Genomic DNA, 17509 nt, shown 5'->3' on the forward strand with positions numbered 1-17509 from the left:
GACTGAGCATGCTGTGTGGCCACAGAACATTGAGTGTTGGGTTGGTGATGGTGGAGGGAGACAGAAAACTGAGGTGGTGAAATGAAGTATAAAGAAAGTAGCATCTCTGGCTGGTTAGAACATTGAACCTGAGGAATGGTTACTCACCACAATACCTGTGTTCTATACCTGTTGCCAGAGGCCTCATGGCTCAGAATCCCAGGTGTTGGGAATCACAATTGGGGATAGTGCTGTCGCTCTCAGGTCCTTTTGTGGGCTTCCCATACGAATTTGACCAGCCACTGAGAGTACTGGATGCTGGTCCAGAATGGGCCATTTGCCCAATCCAACAGGCTCGTACATTTTAATGATTGCATTCTGCATTGCAACATTACCACATCATTGTGATGATGTGGACAGAAAAATAGAACAAATAAGTCATTTCCCCATCCGTTCTTAAACTTGTAAATAATTCTAGAGGTTTAACTGCCTGGCCTGCAGGCATCAAGTCAGACACCATCCCATTGAGAAGGACTCTGAATGCCTTCTAGGACTTGCTGTTGTGTGAGATTTTCATTGCTTAATTGTGGCCTTAGCAAAAGGGATAATTAGCTACTTCAGAGCAAAGCAACTGCACTTTGCCATCGCCACTGCCATAATTTTAAATGGCAAAAGGAAGCTAATGGGAAACCTTTTGCTGAGTGGACAACTACTAGATCAGGGTAGCCAACCCCTTTTTAGCTCATGGACCATAATTCCTGTTGACCAACCCAGTGTGGACCACGTATCAGCAGCGGTGCTGCATCTCTTCTGCTGAGGACCTAAAAGCTGCTATGGAAATTCCCAATGTTGTTTGTATACTTTATTTGTTGCTGCCACTACCAAAAATCTTGAGCCTGGGCAGGCGGCACTAACAAGTATTGGGTGGGGAGATCAGGTCTGTGGTCCAGAGGTTTTCTACCCCTGAACTTACAGAGAGAGATATATAAATTTGATTGGCTTATAGTCTGTATATGTATCAGTTAAAAATCTTGGAAGATGGAGCTGCCTGGAGTTATCCAGTTCCACCACTTGTTCTGTCTCGTTTGCACATCACTCGCATTGCTTAAAAAGTAAAAATAAAACACACCTGCGTTCCACTGGTGAAGTAAAAAAGGCACTTTATTTCCAGTTGCTTCATATGCACAATGGGAGCTTTTGATTCTTCTCTATATGACTGGAGCAACTTTCATGGCATCCTCATGCAAGAAAGAGGGAGAAGAGAGAGAGAATGAACATGAGGAAGGGGAAAGCATTGATGTTTAGTGGGAAACCACAAAGTGTATTTCCTCTTACTTTCTGTTAGGGTTCTGTTAGGGTTGCTTATACCCAACCTGTGCTAAATGAGTGGATTTTTAAAAGAACAAAAAGAGATTCTGATCATTCATTTTCTAGTACGTAAAGTGAAAAATTGCAAATACAAAGCAAACACCATGTTATGCCTAACAGAAAACACGTTATTATTGTTTTGGTGCAATTAATTTTATTTCATGCCTTTTGTACATCTGTATAAATGATGGATGGGTTAAAAATATTTCAATTAAATAAAAATACATAAGGAAATGCATAAAGAAACAAACAGGTTCACAACAAATCCAGCTTTTAATTAATACAATTCAAGGAAACACACACCAGGTCTGGAGGCTCCACTTTCCTCCTTAGACGTATATGAATGGAGTTATGGTTTGGTGATTCCAGACAATTATGCTTTACACTCCCAAATTTAGAGAATGCATTATGACTCATTAAAGGACCGTTGTCTGGCACCACGTTTTTTTTACTGTCCTTATATTTTTAAAAGGAGAGGTGCATGGTTCTGTTTTATGATTCTCAGAATGCTCTTCTTCCTCCCCTCCAGCATATGCCTCTTCCTTTAAGTAAGCTGTAAATACAACACTTGATCCTTGTCAACTCTGAAATTCTTATAGATTGCTGTGTTTCTGTTAGAAAGGCTGGCAGTGTGGTTGCCTAACACCACTAAGAGACTGCTGTTTTTCTGGTCGTTTTCTATGGAGAAAAGCAGAACTGCCCCTAAGTTAAGAAGATAATACAAACCAGGGGTCACCAACAAGGTCCTCTATAGATGTTGTGGATCACAATCCCCACCATTACTGATGGCTATACTAGCTGGAGTTGTAGTCCAAAATATCTGGAAGGCACTCCATTGGGAACCCCTGATCCAAGCTGTACAATAGCCATGGTTTTCAAAATAAGCATAAAAACATAAGAATAGCCCTGTTGGATAAGACCAAAGGTCCATCTAGTCTGGCATTCTGCTTTCCACAGTGATCCACCTGGTGCTTCTGAGAAGCCTACAAACAGGGCATGAGCACAATATCCCCATTCTGTTATTAATCAACAGCTGGTATTTGGTACCGCTCAAAATGGAGGCTGCACAAAGCCAGCTCGATTTGTAGTCATCCTACATGTATTTATGGAAGATGAAATCCATGAATTTATAACTTCATATAGCCGCATAGGCTATTGGTAGCCAACATGGTGCCTTCCAGGTGGTGTGAAACTATAGATCTCATCATCCCTGACCATTAGCCAGGTTGGCTGGCTGATGGAAAATGGGATCCAACAACATTGGAGGGGCACTATCTTCTAAAGTAGTGTATCATCCCCACATCTTGTGGCAATAAATTCAATAAATTTACTTTGAGCACCATCGTGGTGCTGATATGATAGAAGGGACATGAACATGTTCTAGCTCTGGGATACTCATTCCACATTGATCCATCTGCCAGAGAACTCCAGCACAATGTAGATGATTTGGAGGCATACTTTTAGGTGTATAGTCACTGCAGGCCCATTGGACCTCATCATTGTCCCACGTGAGGGTAGAGTATAAGCTGGAGTACACTCCACAGGGCCAATCTGGTCTCCTACAGATTTTGTGGACAGCAGCTCCCAGAAGCCTCAGCCAGCATGGCCAACGGTCAGAAATACTGACAACGGGTTTTAATTCAACAGCATCTGGAGGGCACCAGACTGGCTACTCCATCCTTATAGTATCTTCATCTGCAGTTTGCAACTCTAGGAGATTATATGGCCTAGACCAAGAATGGGAAACCTGTGGTTCTCCAGATGTTGTTGGACTGTAACTTCCATCATCCCTGACTGTTGGCCATACTGGTTGGGGGTGATGGTAACTGGAATCTATAACAACATCTGGAGAGCCACAGGCTTCCTCATCTCTTATCTTATACTTTCCTGTGGCTGCACATTGGAGGTAAAGTTCATCAATGTTAGACAAGGGGCCTATCAAAGAGGTTCTTTGCAATCAGTGAGTCCCTCATCAAGGATCCCTGATATGGAAAAAAACCATAGTTCCTTTGATCACAGTTTGGAAACCATTTTCATAGATTAGTTCGCAAAGTTGAGTAGCTACCTGCTTAATATACCCACCAAACCAAGCCCTAGATGTGAATCCATTCACTTTGCTACCTTCCTGGTAACGGGGAGACTAGCAAGGACAGTAGATTAACAACTATGGAAATGATTCAAGCACTGAGAAGAAAAGCTAGTGCACCTTGTTGGGGAAATGTTAGGTTGCTTGCTTGGTTGAAGCCCACAGCTGGTATCTTGCAGAAGGGTCTTTAGAAACCCAGAGCCAGCTCTACTTCCTTTTGTAGTGATTAATGGACTTTGCTTGTTTGATGTTTCTGAAGGTTTCAGACAACTGCGATGCCATCTTTGTTAATGGGAAGGAAATGAAAAGCAAAGTGGACACCATTGTGAACTTCACGTACCAGCATTTTACCACCCAGCTAGAAGTCACCGTCTGGGTTCCACGACTTCCTCTTCAAATAGAGATCTCCGACACAGAACTGAGTCAGATCAAAGGCTGGAGGATCCCTGTCACCTCCAACAAAAGGTACCAGCATCATGCCTTAAAAATGGCTCTTGAGAGCAACACAGCCAAGCCATGTAAGTTCAGCACCCCCATTCAAGTAAATGGGGATTGCATGCCAGGACAGGAGTGGCTGACCACTGGTAAGCTGGACAAAAGTGACCCTCTAGGCATCTCTGTCTGGCACTCAAGACTCTCCCTAGGTAGGGATGGATGGTTTCATTATAGTCTGTTTCATCCCACTTCTACATGGGGATGAACTAATCTGTCCCATTCCGTTTCCATGCAGATTTTAAAGGAAAAATCCCTGCCCCATGTTTGTTTAGCACTACAACTGTATGTGCTGATAAAATAACAAGGCAATATTGATGCCATTGAACCTACAATTATAGCGCAATGCTTTTTGGGTGGTGTTTTACTGTTGTGCACATGTACTCTGCAGTGGCAAAACACCACACAAATAATGCAACCAAACATGCAATCTCATCCAGCTTGCTTGATTGCAGAGAGGGCTTTTTAAAAATAAATAAATAAAATAAAAATAAAAATCAGTTCACACAAATGGCACATGCAGATTGGTAATGACAGGGCGTGTGAAACTCACAAATGACCCGAAGGAATTGGAAAAGGCAGTGAACAGTCAGTACACAGGTCCCTTTCCAACGTAAGAGATAACAAGGGAGGATGTTTAAGGCATTAGTTCCATTTTTGAATCTTAGATGAAGAATGTGAGGAGTTTCAGAAGCACCCCTAAAATGTGTGTTGTGATTAAAACAGGCAAGGAGCATCTTTGTCCATGTGGTCCGCTATTGTCTCCTGCAGGGATGAGGAGCCCACAGTCCATTCCAGCCACATCTTTAGGGTTACCGGTTCCGCATCCTTGTCTATTCCAATTGCAATAATTCTCCAGTATCACAGGAATGAGTCTTCCCCATCACCAGCTGCTGATCCTTTTCTTTTAACTGGTGATGCTGAGGCTTGAACCTGCATGCGAAGCGTGTGCTCTGCTACCGAGCCACGATTTCTCCTCCATGAGATGCTGGCCAAAAGAGTGAACCAACAGAACATGTTCCAAACGCGACAGGAACTTGAGAGTATTTTTAATGGTTATCATTGGCATTGGCAAAAAAAGAAAGAACAAGCCCATTCTTCTGCTGAGTTAAGTGCCTCATCCGGTTGCCTCCCTGTTCACCATATTGTTGGGAGTTTGCTTGCGCAAATGTCTGCTGAATCGTTCATGGCGATAGATCCATTTGAGGAATAAACCTGCCATCGCAGACGCGGCAGGTCACGCCTTCAGCAGCCATTAGCCCAGTGCGAACATTTTGCCTGTCAGCTCATTATGCCGCGTGCTAAAAATTGAACCCCCCAGGTGTCTAGTTCATATTTATTGGGCCAGCTGAAGTGAATTGAACGGCCCAAGTAGCTTCGCTGTTTGCAAGCTGGCAAGCCGTTCTCGCCAGCAGCTATTCAGATTACCGCAGAGCCACTGGGCACCTATTTAGCAATTCATTTCTTCTTCTTTTTTTTAGGAAGGGGGTGGAATGGCAAAGCTGTTTGCTGTGAAAATTTGCAGCCGGTTGCCTGCACCATGGCCTGCCAGCCATTGTTTTTGGATGAGTGCGTGCGACAGCTCATGCTTCCAATAGAGCTGGCGAAAGTTTGTTTTTAAGCAACTTAATCGCATGGGTGACTTGAATGGGGGCGACCATTTCTTCTTGTGGCAAGAATGCAGTGGAGGCCGATTTATTAGGGCAAATGGGACACATCCTCACCAACCTCTGAATGCCCTGCCTGCCTTCTTATTTGCAATCAATCCGGGCGGTGGCGCTGCCTATAGGCTCTCTCCTCCTCAGTCTCTGGGTCCTTAGAAGCACCGAGCTGTAGAGATGGAAGAGGCCAAAAGGACAATCTAGTCCACCCCCTGTAGGAATCACAGGTAGAGAATCAGGGACAGATGACCACCCATCCTCTGTTTAAATCCTGAACTGAATTCAGCTGATTCATGTGGATCCAGGCTTGAGCTGAGTTGTTTGGAGACAGTCCCAAGTCACCCCAGGTTGTGCAGGGCCACTGAGAGATCCAGGGCTTTCAGGGGGTGATGAGTCAGGTGGGAAGGCTCTAGGGGTCTGATTTGCAAGTGTGTTCACCACAGAGAATGCATTGGGGCACAGCCTTAATTATCACAGCTGAAGAGCACATTCCACCCAGGGGAAAGTGTCAGGAAGGGCACGTCAGGGCCAATATTGCAAGGGGTCTCTTGGAGACCATTCTGAGGACTGGATAGAGAGGTTTATGGGACATCATTTGACCCTTGGTCCTGAGGTTCCCTACCTGTGATGTACAAGGCCCCAGGTTCAGTCTCTGGCGCCTCCAGGGGAAAAAAAACCCTGCTTAAGACTTTGGGAAACTGCAGTCAGTGTACACCAGCCCCCTCCAACCGGCTGCCCTCTAGATATTTTATGCTACAATTCCCATCAGCGAAATGTACCATGTTCTTTTAGACAACACTGAGCTAGATGGATGAACAGTATGATAGGGCAGATTCCTGTGTTCGTTGGAATGGGCCTCCAACCAGGTTCTCTCTCAGGAAGCAGCACTGAGATTCTTGGGCACCGTGCCATTGATAGCACCCATTGATTGGATCTGCCCGCTGCTTCCTTGAATGGGAAATTAATAAAAATGTAATAAGGAAGTGAGGATCTGGATCCCTTGTGAATATATCTGGGGAGATAATAAAAACCCATCTGGAGAAATATGGCTCATCATACTGATCCATAGATAGATGGGCAGCAGGAAGGGGGAGAGAGACTTTTATCCTTATTTGCAGTAGATGGGAGAATCATAATTTAATCTGGGTATGTGCCACTATCAATATGAGCGGCCCACTCTTCCAGATGGAAATCTGCTCTCCAGATAGGTGTGCTCTCATGACTAATGTACTGCATGGAACCCTTGAGCGGCACTCGGTTAATAGAAAAACCGGCTTGTGAAATGAGCAGTCGAAAAGCCCACAATTGCAGCAAATGAAAGGAATAAATATAAATTAAAGTCAAATAAGAGTGGGGAGGAGGGGAGGAAAGTCCAGGCAGGCAGAGACCGATGTTCTTAACAAGAACATTTATTTTGATTCATTATGCAGCTGGAAAATAATTATCCCCTTGTTGAAGTTCATGCATTACCTCTGCGGGTAGAGCGTTGGGTGGGAGGAAGTGATTTTTGTTCATTTCTTCTAAGGGCCGCTTAGTGAGTCTTTTGACGTATGTTGAAATGATGCCCTTTGGATCTCTTATATGTAACAGGGCTAAAGAATGCCTGTGCGCCTTTCTCTTGTCACCTGCAAGCCCTCCTAACCATCAACCGAACTGCTGAAACATAATGGAATGCCTGCAAACATTCTGCAGCCACTCAAAGACTGAGAATGAGTCATTGGATGTTGAAAACGAGGGTGGGGCAATTGGTGGTGGAAGGGCTCCAAAAATGAGGGATAACATGGGCTGAGAAGAATTTCTAACCATGTCCTCTCCTGACCATGAGGACCATGCTCTGTGGAGCAAAATAAATCCCCGAGGGTGGCTAAGTCATGCAGAAGGCAGGCATGGGCTGGAGCCACAGGACCTTAGGTAGCTCTAAGAAAACAACTTTTTCCAACAAGATGTGGAACTCAGTGGAGGGGTTTGATCTCTTGTGCTGCCTACTTCCCAATGGATGGCGAATTTTAATATGGTTGTCCTCTGGCCTGGAGCCTAGCACCCTTGTCACTTATTAATCAGTTCCCGCATTGTAGTCTTTCCCCCAAGAGGCCTAAAAACACCCTAGTCCCAGGCTTAGAGACACAGAAAGGTATACTCACAGAGGCAGAGCCTTTGTAAATACATTGGCTGAGTCCAAGTGGTGCAAATTCTACACAATTGCAGTGTGAGGAAGGGGTGGAAAACCTCTTTCAGCATCAGGACCTAACTCCTTCCTGGGAAACCTTATGGGGACCACACATCATTGGTGGGCCAGGTGAGAGGCAAAAAAGTGGGCAAGCCCTCAGAGAACAATGAGCAAAGCCAGTAATGTGACTCTTACTGTGTACAGTAGAGAAGAACACTTGAGGAGAAGGAAGAGCAGGTCCAGTGAAGAGTAAGGCTTAGAGAGGAGGCATGGCCTGAGAAAGTGCCAAACCCCCAAAATATAGGTGTAGGGGGCCCACATTAAGTTCACAAGCCTGGGGTATCTTACATTAGTGTAAGGCTATGTACCCACAGATCCAGAGCCAGCTCAAGACATTTTGGCACCTGAGTTGACACCTGTGGAGAACCACAAAATGATACCTGCCAGTCAGGGAGAAAGGGGCAAATAGAGATGTACATCAGCTGCAAAGTGAGAATAAATAATAAACAAGGATGAGAGGAGACTAACTCGGGTGAACCCTGTGAGGTCTATGTGTTAGAGAGGCCAAATGATGCCCAATGCTGATAATATAGGCATTTCATAAATTTTGTTTATTTATTTTATTCAGTTGCTGAGTTTTCTAATAAGAACTATTCTCTAGACAAAGTGGACAGTACAACAAAGTGATTTAAATAAATGGTGCAGCAACTCGGTGGAACCTTAACGAATCAGTAAAACCAACCCAGCAGAAGATGAAATCCTCCACAGATAAAACCCAACACGGACAAATTAAAGCCTCAGATGGAAAAATCAGGGTTGTATCTATCTAAGTTATACCCAGAGAAAGCACACTGAAGTTAGTGAACCTACATTAGGCACTCCCATTCATTTCAATGGGTCTACCCTGGTTACAGCCTTTAGAATTTGCAATATTCAAAATGAACAGTTGTATTGCAAGAACAACTGCAACTTAGTACCTTCTTGTGTGTGTTTCTGTGTGTGTCCTACAGGCCCACACGTGACAGCGATGAGGATGAAGATGACGAGAAGAAAGGCAGAGGCTGCACCCTGCAGTACCAGCATGCCATGGTACGAGTCCTCACCCAGTTTGTGACAGAATCATCCGATTTGGGAGGCCAGCTGACCTACATGCTTGGCTCCGAATGGCAGTTTGACATTACGGACCTTGTGGCTGACTTCATGAAGGTGGAAGAATCCAAAGTAGCCAAGTTACAAGATGGCCGGGTTCTGATTGGTCGTGAGCAAGGAATCACAACAGTTCAGGTACAAAGTAAGGCTGAGTGTCAAGGGAAACATTAATGTGGGCTACACAAGGTTACTGGTAGGTGGATTTGTAGCTCGTTGACAGACAGAACCCAAAGAGTACTCACTAATGGATCCTCATCATCCTGGAGGAAAAAAAGTGACAAGAGGGTTGCCGCAGGGTTCTGTCCTGGGCCCATTGTTGTTCAATGTCTTTATAGATGACTTGGATGAAGGAATTGAGGGGATGCTCAACCAATTTGCAGATGACACCAAACTGGGAGGGATAGATAATGCCGCAGAAGACAGAAATCGGGTTCAAGATGACCTTAAGAAATTGGAGAACTGGGTCCAAACTAACAAAATGAATCTCAATAGGGACAAATGTCAAATTCTACACTTAGGCAGGGTTTTAGTAGACCACAAGCTTAACTTGAGTCAACAGTGTGATGTGGTAGCAAAAGCAGCTAATGCTATTATAGGCTGCATCAACAGAAGTATAGTGTCCAGATCAAGGGATGCAGTAGTACTTCCCTATTCTGACCTATTCTTGGTCAGACCACACTGTGTCCACTTCTGAATGCCAAATTTTAAGAAAGATGTTGATAGGCTAGAAGATGTGCAGAGGAGGGCAACCAAGATGATCAAGGATCTGGAAACCAAGCCTTATGAGGAAAGGCTGAAGGAGTTGCATATGTTTATTTTGGGTAACAGAAGACTGAGATGATATATGATAGTCTCTTCAAACATCTAAAGAGCCATCACATGGAAGATGGAACAAGCTTGTTTTTTCCTGCTCCAGAGGCTGTAACCTGAACCAATGGTTTCAGGTTACAAGGAAGGAGATTCCGGCTAAACATCTGGAATAACTTTCTGACAGTAGGAACTGTTTGACACTGGAACGGACTCCCTCAGGAGGTGGTGGACTCTCCTTTGTTGGAAGTTTTAAGCAGAGGTTGGGTGACCATCTATCATGAGTGCTATCCTTGAAATTCCAGCATTGCAAGGGGTTGGACCAAATGACCCTCAGGGTCCCTTCCAACCCATAAAATTCTATGATTAATAAGAAAGCTGCTTTATCTTGAGGAGACACCAAAGCAGAGGATCAGTCTAGGCATAATGCTACTTAATATTGAGCAGAGACCAAATTGGTCTAGCAAAAGCCATGGTCATAGTTGGTTGCCTACTGTTGGAAAGTGGAAGACAGGTGAGGTGGGATCTTGATTCTATTTCAGCAAGTTAATTCTCATGCCCTATGATAGAGTGGTGTTTTCATGCACCAGTCCCCACAACGAGGGCCTCAGTCTCACATATTTGCAGAGAGTTGAGGTTGTTGGACTTTATAAACAGGCAGCCCCCCATATCATCACTAACCTTGGACCATGCTGTCTGGGGCTGATGGGAGTTGAACATTCAGAAGGCACCACAATGGGCCCATTTTTAACATTCTTAAAATGTGCATATGCTTGTTCTAAACCAGGCATCCCCAACCTTCGGCCCTCCAGATGTTTTGGACTACAATTCCCATCATCCCTGACCACTGGTCCTTTTAGCTAGGGATCATGGGAGTTGTAGGCCAAAACATATGGAAGGCCACAGGTTGGGGATGCCTATCCTAAACCATTTTTTTTCAAATGTATGAAGCTATACAGTGAATTTACAGTTTTACAGTTCTTTTTACAGTGCCTACAGTGCTTTTTACAGTGCTTTACACTGCTTTACAGTGAATCAAGTGATCATTGGGTTCTGTTAGTATGAGTTCCCCAACTTCTTTTCCAACTCTGTTATCCAGTTGCCTTTCAAATGGGGGGTGCTGGAGACTGCGCCTTGGCACTCGGTGCATGTGTAGCTGTGCTCTAATAGTATTAAGAGTTAAACACATATTTGATGTACCCTTCCTTGAGATCACTTGCTCAGCGAAGGGTAGGTTTAAAATGAAATAAATAACTATGCCCCCTGCAACCGCTTGGCTGCTTTCACAGGAATCCACTGTATTTGGCTAGCAGAGCAATCCTATGCATGTCTATGCCTTTTTATATTGCAAACTGCCCTGTAATCCTCAGCTGAAGGGCAGTATAGAAATTTTAAAAATACTTCTACTAATAATAATACTCAAACGTAACCCCTATTAAGTTCAGTTGGGCTTATTCCCAGTTATGTGTGGCTAGAATTGGAACCCAAGCAGGCAAAAGTGGCTAAGAGGGGTCTTCATTTTGAAATACAGTCGTACCTTGTTTTGCAACTGGGATCCATTCCAGAGCCCCGGACGCTAGACGAAAAGGACACATGACAAAGCACTGCTCTCCGCACACACTCGGAGCAGTTTGCCAGTACTTCCGGGTTTTCTGCGGACGTTCGACAAAATGAACACTCAACGAGGCAGACTCAAAACGAGGTACCACTGTATGGCAAGCAGTCCCTGGGCACTCATGATGGAAAAACTCCAGGATAGTTTAATGTGGGTTGTCATCATCTTTCCTTTCCTTTTGTTTCCCTTAAAGGTCCTCTCACCTCTTTCGGATTCCATTTTGGCTGAGAAGACTGTGATTGTTCTGGAAGACCGGGTGACCATCACAGACCTCGGTGTTCAGCTCGTGGCAGGCTTGTCCCTCTCGCTCCAGACAAGCAAAGGAAACAAGAGGGTGATTGTTTCTACGGCATCAGCTTCTGACATTCTTCATTCACCAAAGCAGGTGGGAGATGCAGTGGTGACAAAATTAATGAACATCACAGATTTGCATCGTTTCATCAGCAAATAGGAGACCTAGATAAACCAGATGAGATTAAATGGAGGGTAACCTGAAGGACAAACTAAGGACTAAACATAATTTAACCTAAACATGCATTTGGGGGACCCATTTCTTAATCCTTTGCTATATTGTTGCATGGTGTTAGTGGTCTTGTGGTTACCCACCTTGGATCAGGCTGTCAGACCCTCCAAGTGTCCCTACTTTCCCGGGACATCCCTGATTTAAAGAAGCTGTTCTGATTTCTGATTTGATCCTTGACTGTCCCACTTTTCCTTTGGATGTCCCTATTTTCATTGGTGAAATGTTGGAGGGTATGGAGTTATCTGACCCTTGAGCTGTCTGAAGGCAATCCTGTATAGGGAAGGTTTTTTTAAAAAAAATGTTTAAAGTTTTATTGAGTTTTTATATATGTTGGAAGCTGCCCAGAGTGGCTGGGGCAACCCAGCGGGGTTTATACCCAGTGGGGTATTGTCAGGGAACTGACATTGGAGCTAGAGGCGGAGGGAAGGCTCTCAAATGATGCTGGAGAAGGGCCTAACAGGGAGAGAGGCAGCTCCGCTGATGGGGAAGCAAATCAGCGCAACACCAGGGATATAGAGGGGCTGATGGGGGAATCGGCGAGAGGGCTCCAGGTCTCTTCACCGGACACCAGCGGGGAGAGCACGGGTCCTCCGCTACCCACGCCCACCCTGCGCAGAAGACTTCCGCACAGAGAGAGTAGGAGGAGACTGGGTGTCAAACAACTTTTATGTTGGAAAAGATTTAAGAAACGCCCACTGACGGATTCTGCTAGCGACTGAGGCAGCCACGAAGTGAAGGGCTGCCCAGACTGAAAGGTTTAGCAAGGCAACAAAGCCTGGAGAGGCGGCAACTTACGCACGAGCAACCCATACACATTACAGGTATAAACAGTAAAATTATCATTATAGAATTGCACGTCCCTATTTTCATCAGAGAAGTGTTGGAGGGTATGGGCTGTGGCCCACTAATGAGTCTCAACTCACTGACTGAAGGCCAGTGGATTAGATGGGCCTCTGGCCTAATCCAGCAGGCCTCTTCTGATGCTTTTGTAACCATGATAGATGATGTGATCCAATGGGTAGTAGGAGAAATTAAACTAAGCTAGAGAGGAATGGGGTGGTCGTGTTGTGAGAGTGCTGTTGCACTGACATCCTCCTTTGATATTGCCTCCTACCCACTTTCAGTTCTGGCCCTGGCCACACTTCTATGTGGCCCTCAACAGATTTTCCCCAGGGAATATGGTCCTTGAGGACGGTAAAGGTTCCCCACCCCGTACTAAGTTATGGGCCCTCCCTCTCTAAAGATCATAGAGGAAAGGTGAAATACATAAATGTGAATATGAAAAATGGGTGAGTGAAATGATTGGATCATGTTTACTGACACATTAAGCCAAAAGGACAAGGGGGGGGGGGAGGGAGGGAAATGTTACTCATTTTCATGTAATTATTTCCAGGCTTCACAAAAACAGGGTGGGGGAGGAGCCCAACTCATGCGATTTCACTAAATCAGCCGCATGAGTTTAGGAAACAATATTTTGATGGCTAATTTAAGGCCCAGAGTTCAGATTGATTTCATGATGCAGTCTGAAAACAAATGATCTGACTGGTTATATGTGAAATTGATTCTGAGACATTCTGCTAGGAAGAGAATGTTAAAACTAAGCTTTCATTTTTTAAAAAGTTCACTCATTTCAGATGCATTATTTCCCAGCTTGAATTTTGAAGGCTCATAGCGCTGACACATTCAGCTAAGTTATACCCAGAGTACACCTACTGGTTGGTTTCCAATGCTAGTCCTATTCAGAACAGACCCACTGAAATGAATGACTAAGGTTCATTAATTTCGCTTCTTAAAAAAGTTATGGCTTCTTTTAAAAAATGATACATTTTTCTATGTTGTAGGAAGCTGTGGTCAGTGCTTGGATTTTGTTCAGCGATGGCACCGTGACCCCCTTAGACATCTACGACACGAAAGATTTTTCTCTCGCCATCACATCCCTGGATGAAATGGTGGTGTCCATCCATCAAAGCCAAGAGGAAGACCAGCCTGTGGTGGTGGCGGAAGGTGAAGGTCAAGGGCCACTCATTAAACTAGAAATGGTGATCAGTGAGCCTTGTCAGAAGTCCAAGAGGAAGAGTAGCTTGGCTGTTGGGAAAGGAAGCATCAAAGTCAAGTTTGGCCAGAAGGATTTGGACCACAAAGGGGACACCAATGACATTGAAGACGTGGAGGCTGATTTTAAAAGCCATGGGAGTAATTCTATAGAGAAGTCATTGGAGCAGGAGAGGTCAGGGCAAGATTGGCCCAAACATGGGGCTTCCATTAATCATGAAGAGGCTACTAACCAAAGCACAACTTCCAAGACTCCTGTTCACCCAAAAACTGCTCAGGGTCAGCTCCAAAATGGTCCAACCTCCTTTACAAGCTTCCCCATACAAGTTGACATTCCAGTGCAGAACAGTCCCAGTGACCTCACTTTGGCTTCCAGAGGTCTAACGGACCTTGAGATTGGCATGTATGCCCTTCTGTGTGTTTTCTGTTTAGCCATATTGGTCTTCTTAATTAACTGTGTGGCATTTGCTTGGAAGTACAGGCACAAAAGGTTTGCCGTCAGTGAGCAAGGCAACATTCCACATTCCCATGACTGGGTGTGGCTCGGGAATGAGGTGGAGCTCTTGGAGAACCCAGTGGACATTTCGCTCCCATCCGAGGAGTGCACAACCATGATAGACAGAGGGATGCAGTTTGAGGAGAGCAATTTCCTCCTCAACGGGAGCTCTCAGAAGAGCCTCCACAGCCAGATCCTTCGGTCTGCTGACTATGGTTGTGAGAACGATATCACAAACGAACCTATCAACCCCCCTGGGCCCAAACGGAAAAGAGTCAAATTCACATCCTATACCACCATCTTGCCAGAGGATGGTGGCCCATACACCAACTCCATCCTCTTTGACAGTGACGATAATATCAAATGGGTATGCCAAGATATGAACTTAGGGGATTCCCAGGAACTTAGAGACTATATGGAAAGGCTGCAAGACAATATGTAAAAAATAATTATTATCTCTCTCTCTAAAAAAAACTTTATCTTTGTATTCACCTTTATGCCTTCTGTTTTATGGATGATGGAGCACTCAAACCCAGCCAGCAATAGAAGAAGGCTCTCCAAAATGTTTGGAGGTCCAGAAATACTAACTTTGCAGTGTTTTGATCAGCTGCAGGGAAAAGCTGGCTTGTTATACCCTGTTCCATCTGGTACAAGGGGATGTGAGCCCCTAAACAGCTACCTACAAATCTTGGAGGTATTGCGCACAACCAGCTATTTTTCATATATCATCTGATACTAGCTAATGCTGATCGAATTGCACCTAGACTCAGAGAAGATGGGTTAGTGTGCCATGTTACGATGAGCCGTTACTATGGAAAAGGAACCATTTTGTGGGTGGGTGGGTTGATGATTTTTCTAGAAAATATTCTTTGTAAAAGCACAGTAGACATTCCTCGCTTTCAGCTGGAATCTAGGGTCCTTTCAAAGGATCAGAATGAATTGACCTAATGTAATCTGTTTATACAAAATACAGACAGATATATCCTCCTAAGCTTTTGTTTTTTAAAAAACAAATATTCATCCTTGTGGTTAATTTGTTCAGCTGTATTGTTTATAAAGCTTTCCTGATTTTATGAACTATTTACATATTTTCATTTGACAGGATTCCCTCCCCAACCCATAGATGTACCAAAGTGTACTGCAATGTTAGGGCTGCAATGTTTAGTCGATAAATCGAATAAAAACCTTGCAAAAGATGACAGTGAAAAAGTGCCCCCAATAAACTGGGCAGCAGATTATTATTATTATTATTATTATTATTATTATTATTATTATTATTATTATTATTATTATTCTGGAGAAAAAATGTAACATTTTAAAATACAAGTACTTAGAGAAAACATTGCTGATGGGTGCCAATTTTGAAAGGGCAACCCCCTTTTCTCACCCATGGAGCGCATCTCCTAAGTTATGACATGCACAAGCGCCATCTGAAATCAACAACAATGACGATAATACAGCTACTCAACTGCAAATTTATACAGGACTAATTGATTATTCGCTTATTAATTCATTAAAACCCAAACGATTAATCGACTAAAACTTCTTTCGGTCGGGTGACAGCCTTACTTTCTGTGTTAAAAGGGTTTGTTTTGTAGCTGCTTGATATTGTTCCCTAATCCTCTTTCTTTCTTTCTTTCTTTCTTTCTTTCTTTCTTTCTTTCTTTCGTACATCTCTTTCACTGGAAAATAGAGATCTGTCTTCTTACAGGGAAAATGTACATACAATAATAAAAACCCTGGGGTGGGGGAAAAGAGCTATTCTGGTTTTTGTTTTCATTTTGGAAGGTTTGCAATATCATCATTTCAAAATCCCCAGGTGTCGTTTGAAGGTACACATTGCACCCACCTTCCTGAAGTTAAGCAGGTCTAGGCTGGATCTGGGTCTGGATGGGAGACTAGCAACCTGGGAAATTATAGAGGATAAAAGTTTCAGTGGCTAATAGTCATGATGGCCAGGGATTTTTTTAGCCAGAGCTCACAGGAGCTCATCTCTGGCACCTCTCAGGTGGGCACCATTGCCATTCTAAGAGAAGTAGGGAGAAGTTCATGGTGAGATCCAGCACCTCTTTTTCTAGAAAAATAACACTGATGATGGCTATGCTCTACCTCCACTGTTAGAGGCTAAAATGTTTTTGAATCCCAGTTGCTGGAAACAACAACAGGGGAGAGGGAACCACCTTCAGTGGTTTTTCCTTGATAGGAAATGTGTCCTTAAATACTGATTATGCCTCTTGCTTGCCTTGGTTTAGCATAGAGTAAGGACGCGGGTGGCACTGTGGTCTAAACCAGTGTTTCCCAACCGGTGTTCCGCGGCACACTACTGTGCCGTGAGACATCGGCTGGTGTGCTGTGGGAGGGAGGCGGGCGAGTCGGGCGGCGAGAGGCGGCGGCGGCGAGGATCCGCGTCGAGCCGGGGGCGGCTCCGCGGTGGTGGTGCCGAGCGGCGGGGCAGCGCGCGCAAAAGGGAGGAGCGCGAGACAGCGGAGGAGGAGGAGGCCGGCATGTCCGGGCAGCAGCAGCAACAGCAGCAGCAGCAACTCCCGGCGACGGCTCCTCAAGCCCCGCCGCCGCCCCCTCCTCCGCCCGCTATCGCCGCCACCACCACAACAGCCGCCGCCGCCTCAGCTGCCGCCGTCCCTCAGTCCCTCGCTCTGCTGCCTCCTCCCACCCCGGCAAGGGGGAGGGAAAAAACTTTCACTTTTGTGCGTCCCTCCCGGCGTGACGCTGCGCGCTGACGTCACGGGGCGGGGCTTTAATGGTGGTGTGCCGCGAGATTTTTTTCCGGTAAACAGGTGTGCCGTTGGCCAAAAACGTTTGGGAAACACTGGTCTAAACCACAGAGCCTAGGGCTTGCTGATCAGAAGGTTGGCGGTTCGAATCCCCGTGACCAGGTGAGCTCCCGTTGCTCGGTCCCTGCTCCTACGAACCTAGCAACTCTTGCATCCAGTCCCACTTGTCACTGTTTTGTGGCTCTTGAAAGGTTGCCCAAGGAAAGTAACGCTGAGGCTTAAAATTTTCCCCCAGCCCTCGTGTAGACCATAATGAACTAGATGGACCAACAGTGATCTGATTTTGTGTACGTCAGCTTCCTAAACTGGTTTGGGTGCATCA

General features: G+C 45.0%; 2 protein-coding genes across 4 annotated transcripts in view; both read left to right on the forward strand.

Annotated features, from left to right (window-relative positions):
- Window positions 1-15670, forward strand: part of TMEM132B (transmembrane protein 132B) — a 368394-nt gene extending 352724 nt beyond the window's left edge. For all 3 annotated transcript variants that reach the window (XM_081174744.1, XM_081174746.1, XM_081174745.1), the window contains 4 exons: window positions 3693-3898; window positions 8764-9037; window positions 11518-11709; window positions 13689-15670. In XM_081174744.1, coding sequence (XP_081030870.1) covers window positions 3693-3898; window positions 8764-9037; window positions 11518-11709; window positions 13689-14837 — 1821 coding nt within the window. In that variant the 3' untranslated portion in view covers window positions 14838-15670. The remainder of the gene's footprint in view (window positions 1-3692; window positions 3899-8763; window positions 9038-11517; window positions 11710-13688) is intronic.
- Window positions 1-17509, forward strand: part of LOC308576035 (uncharacterized protein) — a 476523-nt gene that overhangs the window by 323250 nt on the left and 135764 nt on the right. The window lies entirely within an intron of this gene.

This window comes from Podarcis bocagei, assembly GCF_964188305.1.
Source record: "Podarcis bocagei genome assembly, chromosome: 16".
Lineage (NCBI taxonomy): Eukaryota > Metazoa > Chordata > Lepidosauria > Squamata > Lacertidae > Podarcis > Podarcis bocagei.